This window comes from Oncorhynchus nerka, linkage group LG7, assembly GCF_034236695.1.
Source record: "Oncorhynchus nerka isolate Pitt River linkage group LG7, Oner_Uvic_2.0, whole genome shotgun sequence".
Classification (NCBI taxonomy): Eukaryota; Metazoa; Chordata; class Actinopteri; order Salmoniformes; family Salmonidae; genus Oncorhynchus; species Oncorhynchus nerka.
Genome location: NC_088402.1, coordinates 53,737,252 through 53,755,883, shown reverse-complemented (window position 1 = coordinate 53,755,883; position 18,632 = coordinate 53,737,252). Strand labels below are relative to the sequence as shown.

At 43.4% G+C, this 18,632-nt stretch overlaps 1 protein-coding gene across 1 annotated transcript in view; it reads left to right on the top strand.

Moving 5' to 3' along the window:
• Positions 1-605: 605 nt before the first annotated feature.
• LOC115132604 (piezo-type mechanosensitive ion channel component 2-like) overlaps positions 606-18,632 on the top strand; it is a 34,822-nt gene continuing 16,795 nt past the window's right edge. The window contains exons 1-24 of the mRNA XM_065021076.1: positions 606-669; positions 1,664-1,759; positions 6,367-6,468; positions 6,713-6,758; positions 6,854-7,013; positions 7,304-7,520; positions 7,713-7,926; positions 8,485-8,653; positions 8,902-8,994; positions 9,100-9,153; positions 9,290-9,431; positions 9,724-10,211; positions 10,416-10,794; positions 11,009-11,190; positions 12,596-12,744; positions 13,262-13,429; positions 13,856-13,897; positions 14,213-14,245; positions 14,391-14,515; positions 14,696-14,868; positions 15,052-15,228; positions 15,432-15,578; positions 15,846-16,046; positions 16,260-16,464. Of these exons, the coding sequence (XP_064877148.1) occupies positions 606-669; positions 1,664-1,759; positions 6,367-6,468; positions 6,713-6,758; positions 6,854-7,013; positions 7,304-7,520; positions 7,713-7,926; positions 8,485-8,653; positions 8,902-8,994; positions 9,100-9,153; positions 9,290-9,431; positions 9,724-10,211; positions 10,416-10,794; positions 11,009-11,190; positions 12,596-12,744; positions 13,262-13,429; positions 13,856-13,897; positions 14,213-14,245; positions 14,391-14,515; positions 14,696-14,868; positions 15,052-15,228; positions 15,432-15,578; positions 15,846-16,046; positions 16,260-16,464 (3,826 nt within the window). The remainder of the gene's footprint in view (positions 670-1,663; positions 1,760-6,366; positions 6,469-6,712; positions 6,759-6,853; positions 7,014-7,303; positions 7,521-7,712; positions 7,927-8,484; positions 8,654-8,901; positions 8,995-9,099; positions 9,154-9,289; positions 9,432-9,723; positions 10,212-10,415; positions 10,795-11,008; positions 11,191-12,595; positions 12,745-13,261; positions 13,430-13,855; positions 13,898-14,212; positions 14,246-14,390; positions 14,516-14,695; positions 14,869-15,051; positions 15,229-15,431; positions 15,579-15,845; positions 16,047-16,259; positions 16,465-18,632) is intronic.

The following is an 18,632-nucleotide window of genomic DNA, read 5'->3' as shown; positions in this document are numbered from 1 at the left end:
GCTGAAAAAAACAACCTATAAAAAAACACATCAATGTCCTATATTTTGAGGGTCCATGTTGTTGAGCTTGGTCTCTGTATTAGTAACTGACAATACAAACAAATGGCCACAAAGTGAAAAAATTGTCTAGCCACCGGCGTGACTAAGTGTGTTTTTGCTCTGCCTAATGACACTGCGGACTCCAAGGCTCTTGGACAACTTCATCGTAAGTCATCTATTGAGATTCCTATGGGAGCCTCCCTCCTTATCGAGGTAATAATTCTGCAGCTGGGACACAGGCCATTACTAAAGCGGGGTGGGGAGAAGGGGGGAGTAGGGGGGGGGGGGATAAGAGAGCCAAAGATAAATTAGATAGAGAGGGAGTCACACACATCTGCATCCTAAACCAAGGAACACCATTTGGTTTTCGCTCCTCTTGTCTTGGAACTCTTTCCTTTTGACTTAACCTCTAATTCAGGACCATTCAGGGTCATTATTTTGGTGTATCACTGTGCCTGGTCTAGAGAAATGGATGTATGAGCGGATGGAAGTTACCTGCAACCACAAGCAGCCCAGAGAGTAGACTGTCTTCAGAGTGCTGGGTGTCTCTCACACGCTGAGGAGACATGGCGGGGGATATTGTGGTGGGGATTCTCTATAACTTAGTATTACCTCTTCTTCTGCTTGCAGGTAAGTTGACCTTTATTTTACTTTTTATTCTTATGGGGCTGGAAAAATGTACAGTAACAATTCAAGTGTCAGTCCCCAATGCAGAAGGACTGTGGATGTGTTAGTTATTGAGGTAATAGTAGTGACTTTTACAGTTACATTGAGAGATTCTGCCTTTTTAAAAGTGATCTAATAATATTGCTACAAGCACCATTTTGGATGCTTTCTGGAAAACACTTTTTATTTTTTTTGGAGACATGTTGTTTGGGGGAAATATGCAGATTGATCAATTATGTCTTGTTTCCCCTGATGGTAATTCTTTGACTGGACACCGAAACATTGTATATTGTGATCATGCAGCAATTGAGTAACTTGTGCTGTAAAACTGTAATGGGGAATACAATGTTTAAGTTGTTGAATAGTATGTTTATTGTATTGTAAAATGGAAGACATATTTGACATGTGAAGGTGTCATTACATTCAAGTAAGTATTCCAATTTTCTAGTTCAGAATTAAGTAAGGAAAATCAAGATTTCAAGTAAATTCGATAAGATAAAAATACAATCATCGTTCAATTATGCTTTTTTTTTTTTTTTTTGAGTGTTTTGTGATGGTAAAAGATTGAGAAAGTTAAAACCATGACCCGTGATTTTGTTGTCAGTTCCATTGCCATTGTTGGTCCAAGAAGCCACACTGTTTTTTTTTGTTTTAGCTGCTAACTTGTTTACTGTGTGATGGAGTTTTGTTCAGTCCAACACTAATGCATTTTGAATTAGCAGGTGCAATGGATCATAGTATTTTATTACCAATGCCTTGTCTCTTTGATGGATAATACTGTAGGCTATTTGTTTCTAGCAGGTCTTCTTCATCTGTATTTATTTGGATTTTCAGTAGGACAGACTCAACATAATGTAAAATCTCATAGAATACAGCATCAAGGACAAGAAATGAAAATCATACCTCGATATTATATTCAGATTAACATCAATGTAAAATCATTGTTTTCTCTCCGTAGCGTCATCATTCCGGTACAATGGTCTGTCTGTGGTGTATTTCCTTTTCATTCTCACCCTTCCCCTGCTGCCAAACCCCTCTCTCACCACCATGCAAGGTAAGACTTCAGAGGAACACCACTGGCTTGGAAATGGCACCCCTACAGTAGTAGACAATAAAGAATAGGGTGGGTTTTATTCTAAGCTACAAGGCCCTCTCTGTTTGAATGTTTGCTAATAAACACGGACCCTGTGTTTTTTTTCAAAATAGTGTTAATCAAGGCCATGACATTTAATGCTGATGATGTTTGATTTCAGCCATGGAATGTGGGAACTGACGACCACTGATGGTGTGTGTGTGTGTGTGTGTGTGTGTGTGTGTGTGTGTGTGTGTGTGTGTGTGTGTGTGTGTGTGTGTGTGTGTGTGTGTGTGTGTGTGTGTGTGTGTGTGTGCGCGCGCGCGTGTGATTCATCAACTCATTTTGATCAACATACAACATGTCCATTCTATTTTAGATTGATCAATAAGGTTGCTGAATTAAAGGATTGGTCATGTACTTTGTAAAGGGATGTGGCCTGTATGGTCTTATCTATTATGTATAACCTAGTAATTATATAGTCGAATTAAAAGTTGTGGTGTCAGCTCTTGTAAAATGGTTTTCTTGCATGCTGGACTTTTCTCTTCAATTCCTCGTAGAACCTTATCCATCTCTTCGTCTCGCTAATATGATATCACCCCTGGCTTGAGTGGCCGGAGGATGGTGCAGAGATTAAACACATCATGCTGAAGCAGAATTGACCGGCCTTTACTTGGGAGGGCAGAAATGAAGAAAAGCTTTTTAGGAAATACATGGCATCAGAAAGAATTCAGACCCCTTCCCTTTTTCCACATTTTGTTACGTTACAGCCTTGTTTTAAAATTGATTAAATAAAAAAATGCACTCATCAATCTACACACAATACCCCATAATTATAAAGCATTAACAGGGTTTAAGACATTTTTGCAAATGTATTATAAGTAAAAAACAGAAATACCTTATTTACAGAAGTATTCAGACCCTTTGCTATGAGACTCGAAATTGAGCTCAGGTGCACCCTGTTTCCATTGATCATCCTTGAGATGTTTCTACAACTTGATTGGAATCCACCTGTGGTAAATTCAATTGATTGGACATATATTTGGAAAGGCACACACCTGCCTATATATGGTCACATAGTTGACAGTGCATGTCAGAGCAAACATCAAGCCATGAGGACTGAAGGAATTGTCTGTAGAGCTCCGAGACAGGATTGTGTCGAGGCACAGATCTTGGTAAGGGTACCAAAAAATGTCTGCAACATTGAAGGTCCCCAAGAACACAGTGGCATCCATCATTCTTAAATGGAATAAGTTGGAACCACCAAGACTCTTCCTAGAGCTGGCTGAGTCTTATCAGGAAAACTGACCATTCGGAGAAGGGCCTTCGTCAGGGAGGTGACCAAGAACCCGATGGTCACTCTGACAGAGCTCAAGAGTTCCTCTCTGGAGATGAGAGAACCTTCCAGAAGGACAAACATCTCTGCAGCACTCCACCAATCAGGCCTTTATGGTAGAGTGGCCAGACGGAAGCTACTCCTCAGTAAAAGGAACATAAAGGACTGTCAGACCATGAGAAAAAGATCATCTGGTCTGATGAGACCAAGATTGAACTCTTTGGCCTGAATGCCAAGCGTCACATTTGTAGGAAACCTGTATCCATCCCTACCATCCATGGTGGTGGCAGCATCATGCTGTGGAGATGTTTTTCAGCGGCAGGGACTGGGAGACTAGTCAAGATCAAGGGAAAGATGAACGGCGCAAAGTACAGAGAGATCCTTGATGAAAACATGCTTCAGAGCGCTCAGGAACTCAGACTGGGGCGAAGGTTCACCTTCCAACAGGACAACGACCCTAAGCACACAACCAAGAAAACGCAGGAGTGGCTTTGGAACAAGTCTCTGAATGTCCATGAGTGGCACAGCCGGAGCCCGGACTTGCACCCGAGCAAACATCTCTGGATAGACCTGAAATTAACTGTGCAGCAGCGCTCCCCATCCAACCTGACAGAGCTTGAGAGGATCTGCAGAAAAGACTGGGAGAAACTCCCCAAATACTCAATACTTACATAAATGCATTTGAGTTTTTTTAGTTTTTAAAAACTGCAATCATTTCTACAAACCTGTTTTTGTTTTGTCATTATGGGGTATTGTGTGTAGATTGATGAGGAAAAAACTATTTCATTTTAGAATAAGGCTGTAATGTAACAAAATGTGAAAAAAGTCAAAGGGTCTGAATCTTTTCTGAATGCACTGTAGAACGTTTCAAAATACAGAAAGTGTCACATGATGTGTTTTGTATGATATGATGCAAAACGCCTGTGATGGAAATAGTACTCATTGTCATACTTGAGTAAGTTAAAAAGTTAAATTAAATGCTATATCAAATTCCTTACATTATGCAAACCAGAGGGCATGATTTTCTTGTTTTTAAGATGTACGGACAGACAGAGGCCCACTTCAACACTCAGACGTCATTTACCAAAGCAGTAGTTGTGTTTAGTGAGTCTGACAGACCGGAGGCAGTTGGGATGACAGCAGGTTATATGGATAGGTGTTAGGCCATTTTGCTGTCCTGTCTGAGCATGCGAAACCCAACTATTATTTTGTACATATTTTCTTTAGGAATGTAGTGCAGTAAAAGTAAACGTTGCAAATATAAATAGTAAAGTAAAGTACCACAAAAAAACGATATAGTTACTTTACACCACATCAAATGCATCATACTGTGTCACTTTCTGTATTTTTGTTAAAGTTCCATTGGCTATCTTGAAAACTTGATTGCTGACAGGCAAACCTTTTTTGAGATTATATCAACAGTGAACTAATGGAATACCAAAATATAGTTTTGAGTGGGATTTTCCTTTAAATACAAGTGTTTTCTTTTTGATTAAGTTTGTTCTGATGTTCAGGCGAATCCAGTTCCACGTTGGCTACTTTAGTAGACTCTTGATCACAGAAACTGCTTGTAAGGCACAAAGGGCTCTATTTTCAGCTGGCGATAAGGAGGCGCAAGTGTCAAACGCCGGTTAGTTTTCAGTTTCGTCGTGTAAAAACTGGCGCACTGGCATTTTCCACTCCTTATGCCAGGCTCGGCAATTTACCTGTCTAACATTAGCCACTTGCGCTGGGGTGGCAATATTTGATGTGTGTCCTTAAAAACAACCGCAAACGTGGCATTTTCCTGCAGCGCCAAATGGACGTTTTAAAACCAACGGAAGCAGGTCTTAACAGTAACGCAGTTGCTAATGGCATAGTTTTTGAGTGTAGAAGCGCAGCCTATCCTGCCGTGATGCACAGTGCGCTTGGAATGAGAGGTGTACCTTTTGCACCGTGAATCTGGTATTAATAAGCAACATAAAAAAAACATTTGCATTCTCCCATTTAATTTAATTAGATATAAAAACCAAGCATTAATCAAAGCTGGTTAACAACTTGGCATAGTGGCGTCTTTAAAAAAAATCCTGGCCATGCATCAGTCAAGTAGCCTATAAATAAAGGGGTTTTAAATGGTCTACTGAGGGTGCCTTGTCCTCATGCTTTTTATGCTTCACAATTCACATAACTGCATAGTTAATTTCGCTGGTTCAATTAGACAATCCATCCCCATTTTCAAAAAGCACCACTCGTCCGATTATCAAAGACACGCTCCTGCAAACTACTCAGTATAATGCCATATCAACAGGGGATTTTTTTTGAATGTGCCTCGCACATAGGCAGTGAATGATACAATTGACAGGAGCCTAGTATTTTGTATAGACATGCGTGTGCACACACTGCCATGGAACAATAGATGCAATTAATGATATCACGCTTCTGGCCGCATTCTATATAATAATATTTCTGTTGTTCTAAAAAAAGATAGCTTGTTTTTCGTTTCATTTGATTAAAAACCAAGCATAGCCTCTCCCCTCAATTAAGGCGTTTTTTTACCTGCCCAACGCATTCGCCAAATAGCAGCCTATCAATAAATTGTTTGTCTCATGAGACTGCTTTGAAATAAATATTAATCACCAAAGCTTTATTAAAATATCAAGTTTGGGAGCAGAGAAACAGTGAGTGGACTTCCCCCTTTTTAATAATTTTTTTTTTGGACGTGCGTAAAACCCCCTCCATTTATCCATATGCCCATCATGAAATGATTGGATGAGGGATGAAATGTTGCCGGTGACCCTCATATTTAGAAACAAAAGTAAGGAGCCTTGCACGAGCCTTGGCTTGTGCGAGCCAGAGTCATATTTAGAAACATGTATGTTATTTTCCTGCAACATTAGCTTGTTTCCCATTTAATTCGATTAAAAACCTAAATATAATATATATTTCCATATTGAAGCCATGCACAGCTCACTCTCTGTAAGTATAGAGACAAATGGGATCTGCATTGCAGCAGTAGACTCCACCACTATCCTCAGCCATTAAGATAGGGGGGAAATGGAGTAGAAAAAGGCCATAAAAAGTAACAGCCTAATTACATGTAGTGGTCCCCATATGGATGATAACAGAATACAGACTGTCTGATATGAATGCTTTGTATGTGTCTTTGACGTGTTGAAAGGAAGAAATATGTTTTGTTTTGTTTCCCCCCCAAAAATGGAAAATGTATTATTTTCTACCTCTGTTAATCTGTGTCTCTGGTCTTGTATTTCTAAAGGAAAAACAGGGAAGTTCCTGCTGCTCATCTGTTCTACCAGCGTGACGTTTCTGGCTCTCCAGTGTTTCATGCAGATCACTTTTGCCTACGTACCTCAGAATGGTAAGATAACACCAGCCTCTATCAGCTCACGAAGCCACTAACAACAGACTACTCAGAGATGCTGCGGAACACCGCCCAAAATAGAGGCCGAAGAAGTTTGTTTAAGCATTTCAATACACAGAGAGTATGATGAATGTATTACTTACTCATTCAATGAACATTTGATGAGGGTGGATGTTGCTTTGCTTTTTTCTGATACGACTAAACTTGATCTTCTGTCTGAAATATTTGTGTTGTTCAACAGAGAACGAATATTGGGAAAATGTTCTCTACCATTTGGGCATTGTACGGTAGGGCCACATTTTGTTGACTTTTTTAAAGCAGACTTTGGTGGTGTTTCTAATGCAGGTGTTGTTCATCAGATTGTCTTGTGTTCTGTCCCCAGGTTCAGTTTGGTGGATGCAGGGAACACTTTGCGTCTCTTAGCCCCTGATCTGGGGCTCTTCCTGTCTGGGCTCTTCATACTCTGCCTGGTCAGGAAGCTGCTGTGCCCCGCGCCACAACTTAATGTCCACGAGAACTGCATCAAACCTTCTGACCCTGAGGTATCCACATGGCCAATTTCATCTGCCACTTTTGTTCAATTCACAACATAGTTTTACCATTATTGTTTTACCTGAGAGCTTTAGAAAAGTACATCATACATGGTGATATGTTGTAAAGGATTTCAAGAATGTGAAGGTAGGGTGCCTCACCTTCTCACGCAGTATGTCAGCACCTCTACTCGAGTGGTTTGAGCATGGTCCTCCATCAGCTTGAATCTGTTAGAAAGTCAAATAGTGTTATGAAACAACACCAACTTCTTGTCCACCAAACTTGTGCTCTTTTGACAAAGCAGGATGTGGAGATGTCCGACTCAGAGTCTGAAGTCGAAAGTGATGTCACAGATGGCTTGTCCTGTGACAGCTCAGATGAAATCACAGCGGCGCCAGTAACCCCTCCTCAGTTTGTCCAGAAGTTCATTGCATTTGCCCTTGGACTGCGCCTCTGTCTGTCCGCCACCATGAACACAGCAGGGAAAGTAGTGGTCACCATACTACTGGGGCTGGCAGGTACATCTCAAAAGGCTGCCACTTTGGACTCTCATGTATTTGTCTTGCATGCCAGACTTAAAGTCTTGCATTGGCTCAGCATTCTCTTGCTGTCCAACTCAGCCAAAATAAGACACATTTACTATCTGCTCCCACACGGTACTATAATCTTCTCTTTTCTCCCCTTGACTGGTCCTCTTCCCCCTGTACCAGGCATCGCCCTACCCTCCCTGACTTCGGCAGTGTATTTCGGGACATTCCTGGGCCTGGTGTGGTGGTGGGTGTTTCTCCGCTCCCTCAGCCTGCTGTTTTTCAGTACCCTCTGCGTGATGATGGCTATATTCAGCGCTGGTCACCTGCTGTGCCTCTACCTGTACCAGCTTCCCCTGGCCCAACAGATCGTACCCCCACAGGACATCTACGCCAGGTAGGGTCACGGGACCAGGATGTAGCAACGCTGGACACTGGCTGGATGCTGACTGTGCAGATACACACTGTCCTTTTAACCATATTGGTTTGCTGGCTGAAAAACAGATTGTATTTATTCACACTTGTCGAAATACCAAATAATTACACACTCTATTACACTGGACACTGGCATATACAAATCATTGTTAATTAAATGTCTTAAACTAATACATGCCCGTCTTCCAATTTCAGTATATACTTGATCTATCTACTGTGAATGTTGTTTGTATACCAATCCGGTCTATCCAGAACTAAAGTCTTGCGTAATTAGTCAGATGCTCGATTAAGTTCTGAGTCTATATGTGGTAAGAGAAGAGATCGGAACCGGAACAAAGAGCAAACGAGTCTATGGGCCAAATGTCCCCTCCCCTTCCAAAATTTGAAAGATGCTAACGCCTGGGAAATCGTGATTTGTCCGAAGCACCGGAACTAATACTGCTCGTTATCTCACGCATTCCGTTGTATCGTGTTTACGTGGTCTGTCCCAAGAGATTAATCGCCCTCTGGTTTTGTTCAGGCTGTTTGGTATGACAGCGTTCATCCGGACCAATGAGACTGAGCCATACAGTCTGGGTCTGCAGGCAGATGTCAGCTGGCCTGTCTTCATCAACCCCATGGTGCTGTTCCTCCTCTATTACACAATGGTGGCTTTGCTGCACAAGTGGGTCTACATCCCTGAAGAAGAGGTATTTTACCTAGACTGAGACTCTAATGCAACTAAGACCTTCATAGTGAATAGCTGCATCTGAAATTGAACCCTATTCCCTATATAGTGCACTACTGTTAATTGGGCAGGGCTCTATATAGTGAATAGGGTGCCATGTCAGACGCTGTCAATGTCTTGTGGATTAAATAAAACTTTGCTGGTTTATCCTTTGTTGGAAGTGTTAAGTGTGTCAGCCATTTCATGGTGCTGTCTGTGTATTTCTGCTAGGATACTCTGGTGAAGTCTGAGAGTCCAGTAGAAATCCCTGAGGATCCCCCCAGCTTCTCCAAGATCTTATTCATCTCAGGAGACAGATTGGAGGTCTTGAAATCTACTACAGTTCTATTTTTCTTCTACATTCTCCTGTAGTTTTACCATCATGATTTTCTACAGATTTCTGGAACAATTGTATTTTTTATTTTGCAGCTACTGACCAGTACGGATGAGGAAACTTACATGCCAGATGAGGAGTTGCAGGAGGTACATTCTGCTCTCCCAATGTGTTGTCATAACTACCTTAACGGGACGTTACATGTCTGGTTAGACACTGTACATTCGGTGCGCATCACTTTTCTTCAAAGCCAAAATTCGTAAGCACACTGTTTTTCCTCTGCAGCCAATGGTCTTACTGGTGCGCAGCTCATGGCATGATCTGAGAGGTCAGGAGATGGGGTTACTGCTGGTAGGGCCAGGGGCAGGGTATGCAAACTGCCACCCTCCACCACAATATGAAGGAATAGACTTGTCACCCTCACAAGGTATGTACCTGCCAGCCTTGCCAATGTCCAAGTCCAATCTACTCCAGGTCCATTATTTGGTAGAATTACCACAATGTTCGGTTATAGACGAAAGGTTTGACTTATGGGAAGTCTTTTTTTTATCCACCTGGATATTTTGATGTTACCCAGTCATGAATATATGGTAGGAATTGAATATTGTATACATTTTCATCACTAGTGTAGAAACTGATACAACATATCCTTAAAATATGACAATTATATGGTATAACAACTTTCCTAAACTCCATCTTCTGCTGTTTTCCTCTCTCAGAGTCGGAGGAGGTTGAAGAGAAGGAGAGGAGGAGTGAGGTGTCTATGAGGGAGGGATGGAGTGAGGTGTCTATGAGGGAGGAGAGGAGTGAGGTGTCTATGAGGGAGGGTAGGAGTGAGGTGTCTATGAGGGAGGGGAGGAGTGAGGTGTCTATGAGGGAGGGGAGGAGTGAGGTGTCTATGAGGGAGGGGAGGAGTGAGGTGTCTATGAGGGAGGGGAGGAGTGAGGTGTCTATGAGGGAGGGGGGTAGTGGGGTGTCTATGAGGGAGGGGAGGAGTGAGGTGTCTATGAGGGAGGGGGGTAGTGGGGTGTCTATGAGGGAGGGGAGGAGTGAGGTGTCTATGAGGGAGGGGATGAGTGAGGTGTCTATGAGGGAGGGGATGAGTGAGGTGTCTATGAGCGAGGAAGAGAATGGCCCCAGTGGACTGGCTGTGTTTGGCCTGTTCATCATGAAGCACAGCTACATCAGCGCACTCATCATCATGATGGTAAACCACTTCCTTTCCACAACGCTATTCAAGTTTTGGTGTAGACATTAGTCATTCAACAATTAACTCTCTGAAAACAATTCCTTTAAAAGTCTAACTGAATAGAGCTACGTTACCTTCACATTACCTTGCAATCTTTAAACATGAACATGGGTATGACTATAAGATGTGTGGCATGCCTCCTGTGTTCCTTCAACCACTCAGGTGTGGAGCATCACCTATAACAGCTGGCTGACGTTCGTCCTGCTGGTGTGGTCGTGTGTGATCTGGATGATGCGTGACCGTCGGCGTTACGCCATGATGAGCGCTCCCTTCCTGGCGGTGTACGGCACCTTGCTGTTGCTGCTCGCCTTCCTGAGCGGCCTGAGGCTGCGGCGGGATGAGCTGTACCCTGGCCTGCCACATGCCATGCTGGTGGACTTTGACATGGCCATCTACCCAGCACCCTGCATCCACCTGGGAGGCAAGGTGTTGTACACCTTCAGCTTTTGGCTGCTGTTCCGGCAACAACAGAAGGAGAAACAGGAAGAGCAGGATCTCAAGGAGTCTGACGAGTCTCTGGAAGAAGTGAAAGTACTCCCACGTATGGACTCCTCTCTTTATATGCACCCTTTATGGCTTTACATTGATAACGTCACGTTCTCGAATTCAGTTACGATGCATTAGAAATGGATGTGATATTAGTCCTAGGTGTTTATAACAAGCTTCACTTAACAGTGCTCTCTAACTCATTAGGTGTTTGAACCTTGGCCCAGGTACGGTGACATGTTCTACATTGTGCTCCTCCTCTCTCTCAGCGGATGAAGGTGAAACCTCTCCCATAATGGAGATGCTGGGTTCAGCGGTCAAAGGAAACCTGGTGAAGTACTGGATCCTGTTCTGCTGCTCCATGTTCTTTGTGGTCAGCTTCTCCGGGAAGGTGATGGTCTACAAGATCCTCTACATCGTGCTGTTCCTCTTCTGTGTCGTCCTCTACCAGGTGGGCCTCATATATATGACTCCTAGAGAGCGTTGTGGTGTATGTCAGTGGTGATGTGTATGCTGCACATGATATACAATGTACAGTACAACTTTACTGTCCATGTTCCAGGGAACAACGGATATTACTGAACTCCTCCAGATTGCACACATCTCAGGGTGGCCGGTAGGCTAGCAGTTAAGAGCGTTGGGCCCGTAACCGAAAGGTCGAATCCCCGAGCCGACAGGTGATACATCCGTCGTTGTGCCCTTGAGCAAGGAACTTAACCCCAGTTGCTCCTGTACGTCGCTCTGGATAAAAGTGTGCTCGGTAAATCACATGGTAAATCACACATACGACACGCTATATACAGTCGGATGTTTTTCAGAAGGGAAGGGAGCTAGAAACAAATGTACTCTGTGAAAGATACGATTGTGTCAAACAAACAATCATAGTGGCTGTGGAATAGTTTCGTTCAATAGCTATATTAGTGGGTTTACCCGAAAGATTAATCCGACTCTGACTATGCAACTATCTTATCACTGACCTCACTATCGGTATGACACATTTACCGCCCGGCCTTACGGCCAAGACCTCAACAACAGCCAAAGGCTCTAAACTCTTATAAATAGAGCTTCCGTTATGAATATTGATCCGACCTCGTAAACACAGACACAAAACATTTCCGCTGCCATTTTCCTGGTTTCCCTCCCCGTCTGGTATTTCCGCTGACCTTTCAGCGCTGACCACTTACCTAATGGCCGAGCTACGACCTCACAGCACGCACACGGTCAGAAAGCCAATATGAACCTGACGTTTATCAGTGCCAGCAGCACCGCTGTTTCACACACTGTCTGACTGAGGGGGAAATAAACAGCAATTGAGTAAAAGACGTAGGTGTTCTTACGTAAACAAATGTTGAATTTGAAATTAACATTTCAAGACACTGATGATAGATGGGCTCCCGAGTGGCGCAGCGGTCTAAGGCACTGCATCTCCGTGCTTGAGGCGTCACCACAGGGACCCTGGTTCGAATCCAGGCTGGGTCACGACCGGCTGTGGTTGGGCGGCGCACAATTGTGTCTGGGTTCGGCCGGTGTAGGCTGTCATTGTAAATCAGAATTTGTTCTTAACTGACTTACCTAGCTAAATAAAGGTTAAATAAAAATAGATGGTTGTGAAAAGGCAACTTGTTTTGTGGTCGCCTGTTGTCATATGAAATTTGTAACATATTTTACTGTTAATATTGCTCGCTATGGCCACCTTTGATTATTGGTATACCAAACATCCTGGGGAGCCATATTAACAGTAAAATAAGTTATTTTATAAAGATCAACCTAACCCTGTGATTTCCCTCGGTTACTAGACAAATTTCATAGTGATTTGACCTGATTAGCATCATGGGATCTATGTTACCATTCCTCAGATCCGTTGTGACGTGTGGAGGCGAGTGCTGAAGTACTTCTGGGCGGTGGTGGTGGGCTACTCCATGGTGGTCCTGATTGCCATCTACATGTACCAGTTCAAGACTGTCTCTGGCCTGTTCAGACAGATCATGGGCATGTCTGAGGAAGGGTGAGTGGGCATAGTGGTACTGTGGCCAACCCTGTACATTCACAACGCTGCTTATGTCTCCATATTGTTGTAGTCATCCCAAGACTTTGATGTACTACATTGTTAATTGATTGATTGATTGATTCATTGGCGCAAAATTACTCATATCTTGTACCCTATGTCTAGAATTCTCCCTGATGGTCCATGGTTAAGGAACATTTGCGATTCACAGTGTCTTTGCATACTGTGACTGAGTTATTCTTATACAGATGTAGTAGGATCTTAATTTTATCACTATTTTGTTGCTGCGATTTTTCCTGCACGGCAGGAAATGCAAACTTGTGGTGTATTTCAGTTTTAAAAAGGATTCTTTCAAGTTTGTCAGACTTGACTTTAAAGAAAAATGTATCAACCCCTACCAAAAAGTGTCCACATAATCCACATAATAATTCACATTTGCTGCTGTAGCAAACTGGCTCAAAATGAAGATCCTACATCTGTTCGCTCAGTGCTGTCCCTGTCCCGCTCTGTCCTCTAGTCTGCGTGATCTCGGGTTGGAGCAATATGATACTGTGGAGCTGTTTGCTCGGATCCTCCTCCCTGCAGCCTTCCTATTGGCCTGCATCCTGCAGCTACACTACTTCAACCAGGACTTCCTGGATCTCACCAACCTGGACAACGTACCTGTCCACCACGGACCAACCAGGTGGGACAGCTTACCTGATCGCAACCACTGGGATAATGTGCTTTATATCAGGGAGGAGGGAAATATTAGTCAATTGAAGTGTTTCTCTCGTGTCAACTGGTATTTTTAGAGACATACATTTTCTTAATTAAAAAAAAAAATATGTACAATGGCGGTGGAGGCTGCTGAGGGGAGGACTGCTCATAGTGATGTCTGGAACGGTATCAAACCGCTCCAGCCATTAGCACGAGCCCGTCCTCCCCAATTAAGTCGCCACCAACCCTCCTGTGCTGCAGAGAGATATTGAACATTTTGATCTGATTGGTCCCAAAAAAATTGTGTAATACTTGCTGGGGTGTTCTTTCCTTTTTTTTGGGGGGAACAAGCTGTCTGTCATTCTCCTCTATGTTGTTGTGTCTCATCCGTTCTGTCCATCTCTTCACCCAGAGAGGAGGAGCTGAGGAACTCCGTCAATGTGATAGCTGACATGTAAGAGCTGTATTTTTGTCTCCGGCGGACGGCATGCTTCACACAGTGGATTGCTCAGAGTTTGAGTCATCTTAAACAACCGTAGTTAGGCAAAAGCAAGGAGTGTAAAAAATAGGTTCCTCTCGTGGTATGATAACACGTCGGCGCCGTTATACGGCGAAAGCAGCACCCGTTGAGCGTGCAGATATATCATTTCATTCCATCCGTCCGTCATGAATTCGGAGCCATTTCAAATACGTCTTTTTCAGATCATTTCATGGAATGGATTTCTACCACTGTAAATGCAGTGTTTAACTGGTGTTTGTTTTTCCTCAGAATGAAAGAAAACGTTGAAAAGTTACAGAAACGGTACGTTCTTCAAACACTTTCTTCCTCCACGTGGATGAAAACAGACCATGTATTGCATCACATATATATATATAATGTTGTCATACCGTATAATGTATTAAAATGATTACATCCACGATGGACTTGCCTACCCTCTTTCTGCTAGGATGGCGAAGGAGCAGAGCGAGCAGACGAGTGGGGAGTCGGAACGTGTGGGGAGTCAGGACACGTTGGAGAATGATGGACTGTCTGCCTCATCAGAGAAACCCGAGGAGGAGCAGGGGGGAACAGGTGTGTGCCACTGAGACGCTGAGATTCCGATTCGAATTTACTGTACGAACAGTACATTTTTAACAGCACAACGACAGTACAAGCAAAACACACCACATAAACAAAAGTCTGGGAAATCTAGCACAGCATTTCAGATCTCATATTTGACCTTGAGTCTGATGTCCTTTTTGTGTCTGTCAGTTCCCCCAGAGGAGCGTCTGACCCAGTGGGGGTTGATTGTGGACCGGGCCAGCCTACTGCTGTTCCAGGCTCTGGCTCTCTTCCAGCGGGCTCAGGAGATGGGCTGGAGGCTGCTGGAGGTTCACAGCCTCAAGATTGTTTCCACTGGCATCATCTGGGTGTCCCTACAAGAGGTCAGATGACTTTATGTGACCCTTGAACTCCACATTCTCATTGTACCGTGACCCCATTTATAGTACCTTCTATATTGTATTTACTGCATTTACACTGCCCTGATTTTCACCACCTAATATGTTATGCAGTGTAGGGCGCCTGCACAAAACATTTGTTTTCTTTCTTTTTTCTTTGTGCCCAAGGTGTCCCTGATGAACTTCATGTTCCTGGTTCTGTGGACCTTTGCCCTGCCCTTCCCCCGGCTCCGCCCCATCGCCTCCAGTGTGTCCTCGGTCTGGGCCTGTGTCATGGTGGTGTGTAAGATGCTGTACCAGCTCAAGGTCATCAAACCTCTGGAGTACTCCTCCAACTGCACCGCTGTGAGGTCACTTACCACTAGCATGCGAAACACTGACCAAATATTCACTAATTATTCCACAGGCACAGCAATATATACTCAGTCATGGTTGGCCCCCAAGGGGATTATGTCGTCATTTAGATACAATGGACTGTGTGTGCGTGCGCAATGCTTGCGTACGTGTGACTATCTACGTTTACAGTAGTATGTGTCTCTGTGTGTCAGAGCCTGGTGTCAGCTAACGGGACAGGGCTGGAGGGGAACATGGCAGAGCTGCTGAGGAGGTCTGTGCTGTATGTGAAGCCTGTTGACCCAGCCATATGGTGTGGAGCCCTGCGCAAGTGTGAAGACAGGATCCTGCCTTGTCTCAGCGTAAGACAAGCTTCTTACTCGGTGTCCGTGGTTATTCAGTAATATCGACGTCATTTGTCAATCCTGCCATGCACTGTATAACCATGAAATGAATTGAAAGAGAGATTTTGAGATATATGCATATAAATAACAGATTAATGCATATCGGTAAATACGGCACATGTAAATCAATATCCTCTCTATTATTAGCGTGGTAGCTTCATTGATCTGTGCTTCTATAGTTCAGTGGTCTGAGTGTTCTTCGGTTGTGTTTTTCTTTGACGTCAGAACCACCTGACGGTGCTGGGTCTGCTGGTGTTTGAGGTGACGGTCTCTCGACACCAGCTCTACTACCGCCTTCACAACAACCTCAAGGTCCCCACCTTCAGCATTATCTTCCAGGGCATCACACGCCAGCACCTGGACCATGGCATCCTGCCCTGCATCAAGTACTTCGTCAACTACTTCTTCTACAAGTTTGGCCTGGAGGTAGAGTAGCTCCAACCGATTCTTGGGGCCGCAATAGCCTCTTTTACGGTTGACTTCCATTTGAGATTTGTATGACCTTTGCAGTGTTTTAATTTGAAATGCGGCTTCTGAAGTTATCTATAGTCGTCTTTGCTGTTAATCTATATGTTTTAATTTTTGTATTGTCGTCACGGTGGTTGTATAGCTCTTTGAGATGGTCCTCCTGTCCCTCAGGTGTGCTTTGTGGTGGCGGTGAATGTGATTGGCCAGAGGATGGATTTCTACTCGCTGCTGCACGCCTGTGCCCTGATGGCCGTTCTGTCACGACGACGCAGGAAGGCCATGGGGGAGGTGTGGCCTAAGTACTGCTGCTTCACTGCAGGACTCATGGTGCTGCAGTACCTGCTCTGTATCGGCATCCCTCCCGCTCTCTGTGTCGGTAAGGAGAGACATGCTAAATGACGCTGGCAAAATGACGCTGACATCACATGCATTTCAGGTGTTGAAGGAAGGTTAGAACATGTATTTTTCCGGACGTCGAAATATGTATGTCGAAAATACGTATTTCCCCGGACGTCGAAAATAAATTGCAAATGGATGTTGACTAGACGTCTTTTCAGGAAATAGAAAATTAGTATTTTACGGACGTCAAAGAGACATTTTATGGGGACATTGAAAATATAAATTACAGACGTTGAAAATATAAATTACAGAAATTACAGAAACTCTGTATTTCCGGTCATTGATTCTATGGACAAATTTCAACTGCACATACATTCTCAATGACGTACGCATTATATCACAATTACTGTATATAGGAAAGAGGAGCCAACTGAAGAACGCAACAGAATATTTATTATTGCTCCCATCTGTCACATGTACTTATGTTAGCTTTTAAAAAAGCTTTAAAATTGGCAGCGTTGATGTTGAAATTAGTCTAATTGACAGAATAAACCAATACACCACTTCATCAACAGTAACATTCTAGGAATGGTTACAGATTATTTTATTTTCTTGCTATGACTGTGAGTTGTTGTTGTTTATCTACCTTAGTTGAATGCACTGACTGTCAGTCCCTCTGGATAACAGCATATACTGAATGACCAAAATGTAAATGTAAAGACAAACACTTGCAAAGCATGCTGAGTATTATTCTAATGACCTCCGCCCCCAAACAAGTACAAATTTGGTCGGTGCAGAGCAGATCCGAATCTGAATTAATCATAGACGTCTTGGCAATATTTCACAAGTTTTCACATCACATTACAGTATGGCAGTTTAGTACAGTAGAGCACAGTACAGCACAGTACGGTAGGGTATGGTACGATACAGGACAGTCAAGTTTTATTCAGTAGGGTTCAGTCGAGTTTAGTTCAGTAGAGTACATTAGAGTAAAGTAGGGTACAATTCAGTACACTATACTTTACTGTGCTATACTGTATTGTACTCTACTGTACTATACTATGCTGTACTATACTCTACTTTTCTTTACTGGGCTGTGTACTGTACTATAATGTACTCTGCTGTGCTCTACCATACTGTGCTGTCCTAACTTGTGAAACATAGATGTCTGTGATTGGTTCAGATTTGGTCTGGTCCAGACGTATGCGGACGTTGAAATCAAGGCCGGTCCAGACCGGACCAAATCTGAACCAAACCTAGACGTCTATATTTGTGCCAAATAAAGGTCAGTCCAGACATGACCAAAACAAAAATGTCCAAAAGACGTTGCCGTTGGTAATTGCTTAATGGGAAGTGTTGGCCTATACTCGTTCACTACAGTACTTAATAGCAAGATCAATGGAATTCTGGCCTAGTTGAAGGAGATTCCACTATAATGCTTAGGCTACCAGTCATGATGTTTCACGGTCATGGCTGCCATCCCATTTCTGACACCAATGTAGCGAATAACAAACCCTGGTCATGGAGTAAAGAGCACGCACCCTAGTGGATCAATCAAAAATGTCTATATTTGGGCCAAATCAAGGCCAGTCTGGACCAAATCAGTACCAAATATAGACATTCATGATTGGTTCAGATTTGATCCGGTCCGGACAGGACCAAAAATCAACGTCAGTAGACGTTTAAATCAAGGCCGGTCCAGGCCGCACCAAAAAAATACCTACAAAAGACCACCTGGTCCAAATAGGAGCAAAAAAAGACATCCAAATGACATCACTTGACGGTAAACGCTTAGTGGGAACCATCTTCTTCACCATAGTTAAAGTGTGATTAGGATTTGAGTGACACGTGTGGTGGAATTATTGTAATCAAAAGGAGAGACTTTTAGATTTTTTTTCCAAAACAATCTAACTTTATTATTTAATTACTGCAGTAATGGAGCTGGTCGGTAATCACCCCTGGAGGTGATCACTGAGAACTCAACGAGCGGATTTGAGCCACAGCATTTTATAGCAAAGTCCATCCTCCTGGATGTTCATGACAAACAACAGATGTATGGAATGTGTCACAGGGTTAAGATTTGTGTGAAAGATACTAATCATTCACAGCAGGCAGTATCTCATTGTGTAGAGACCAAGGTCTGGCCCAGGGGTCATCTCTCCCTGGTACCGTATAGAACAGAAACATTAACTCATGCTCTGGAAT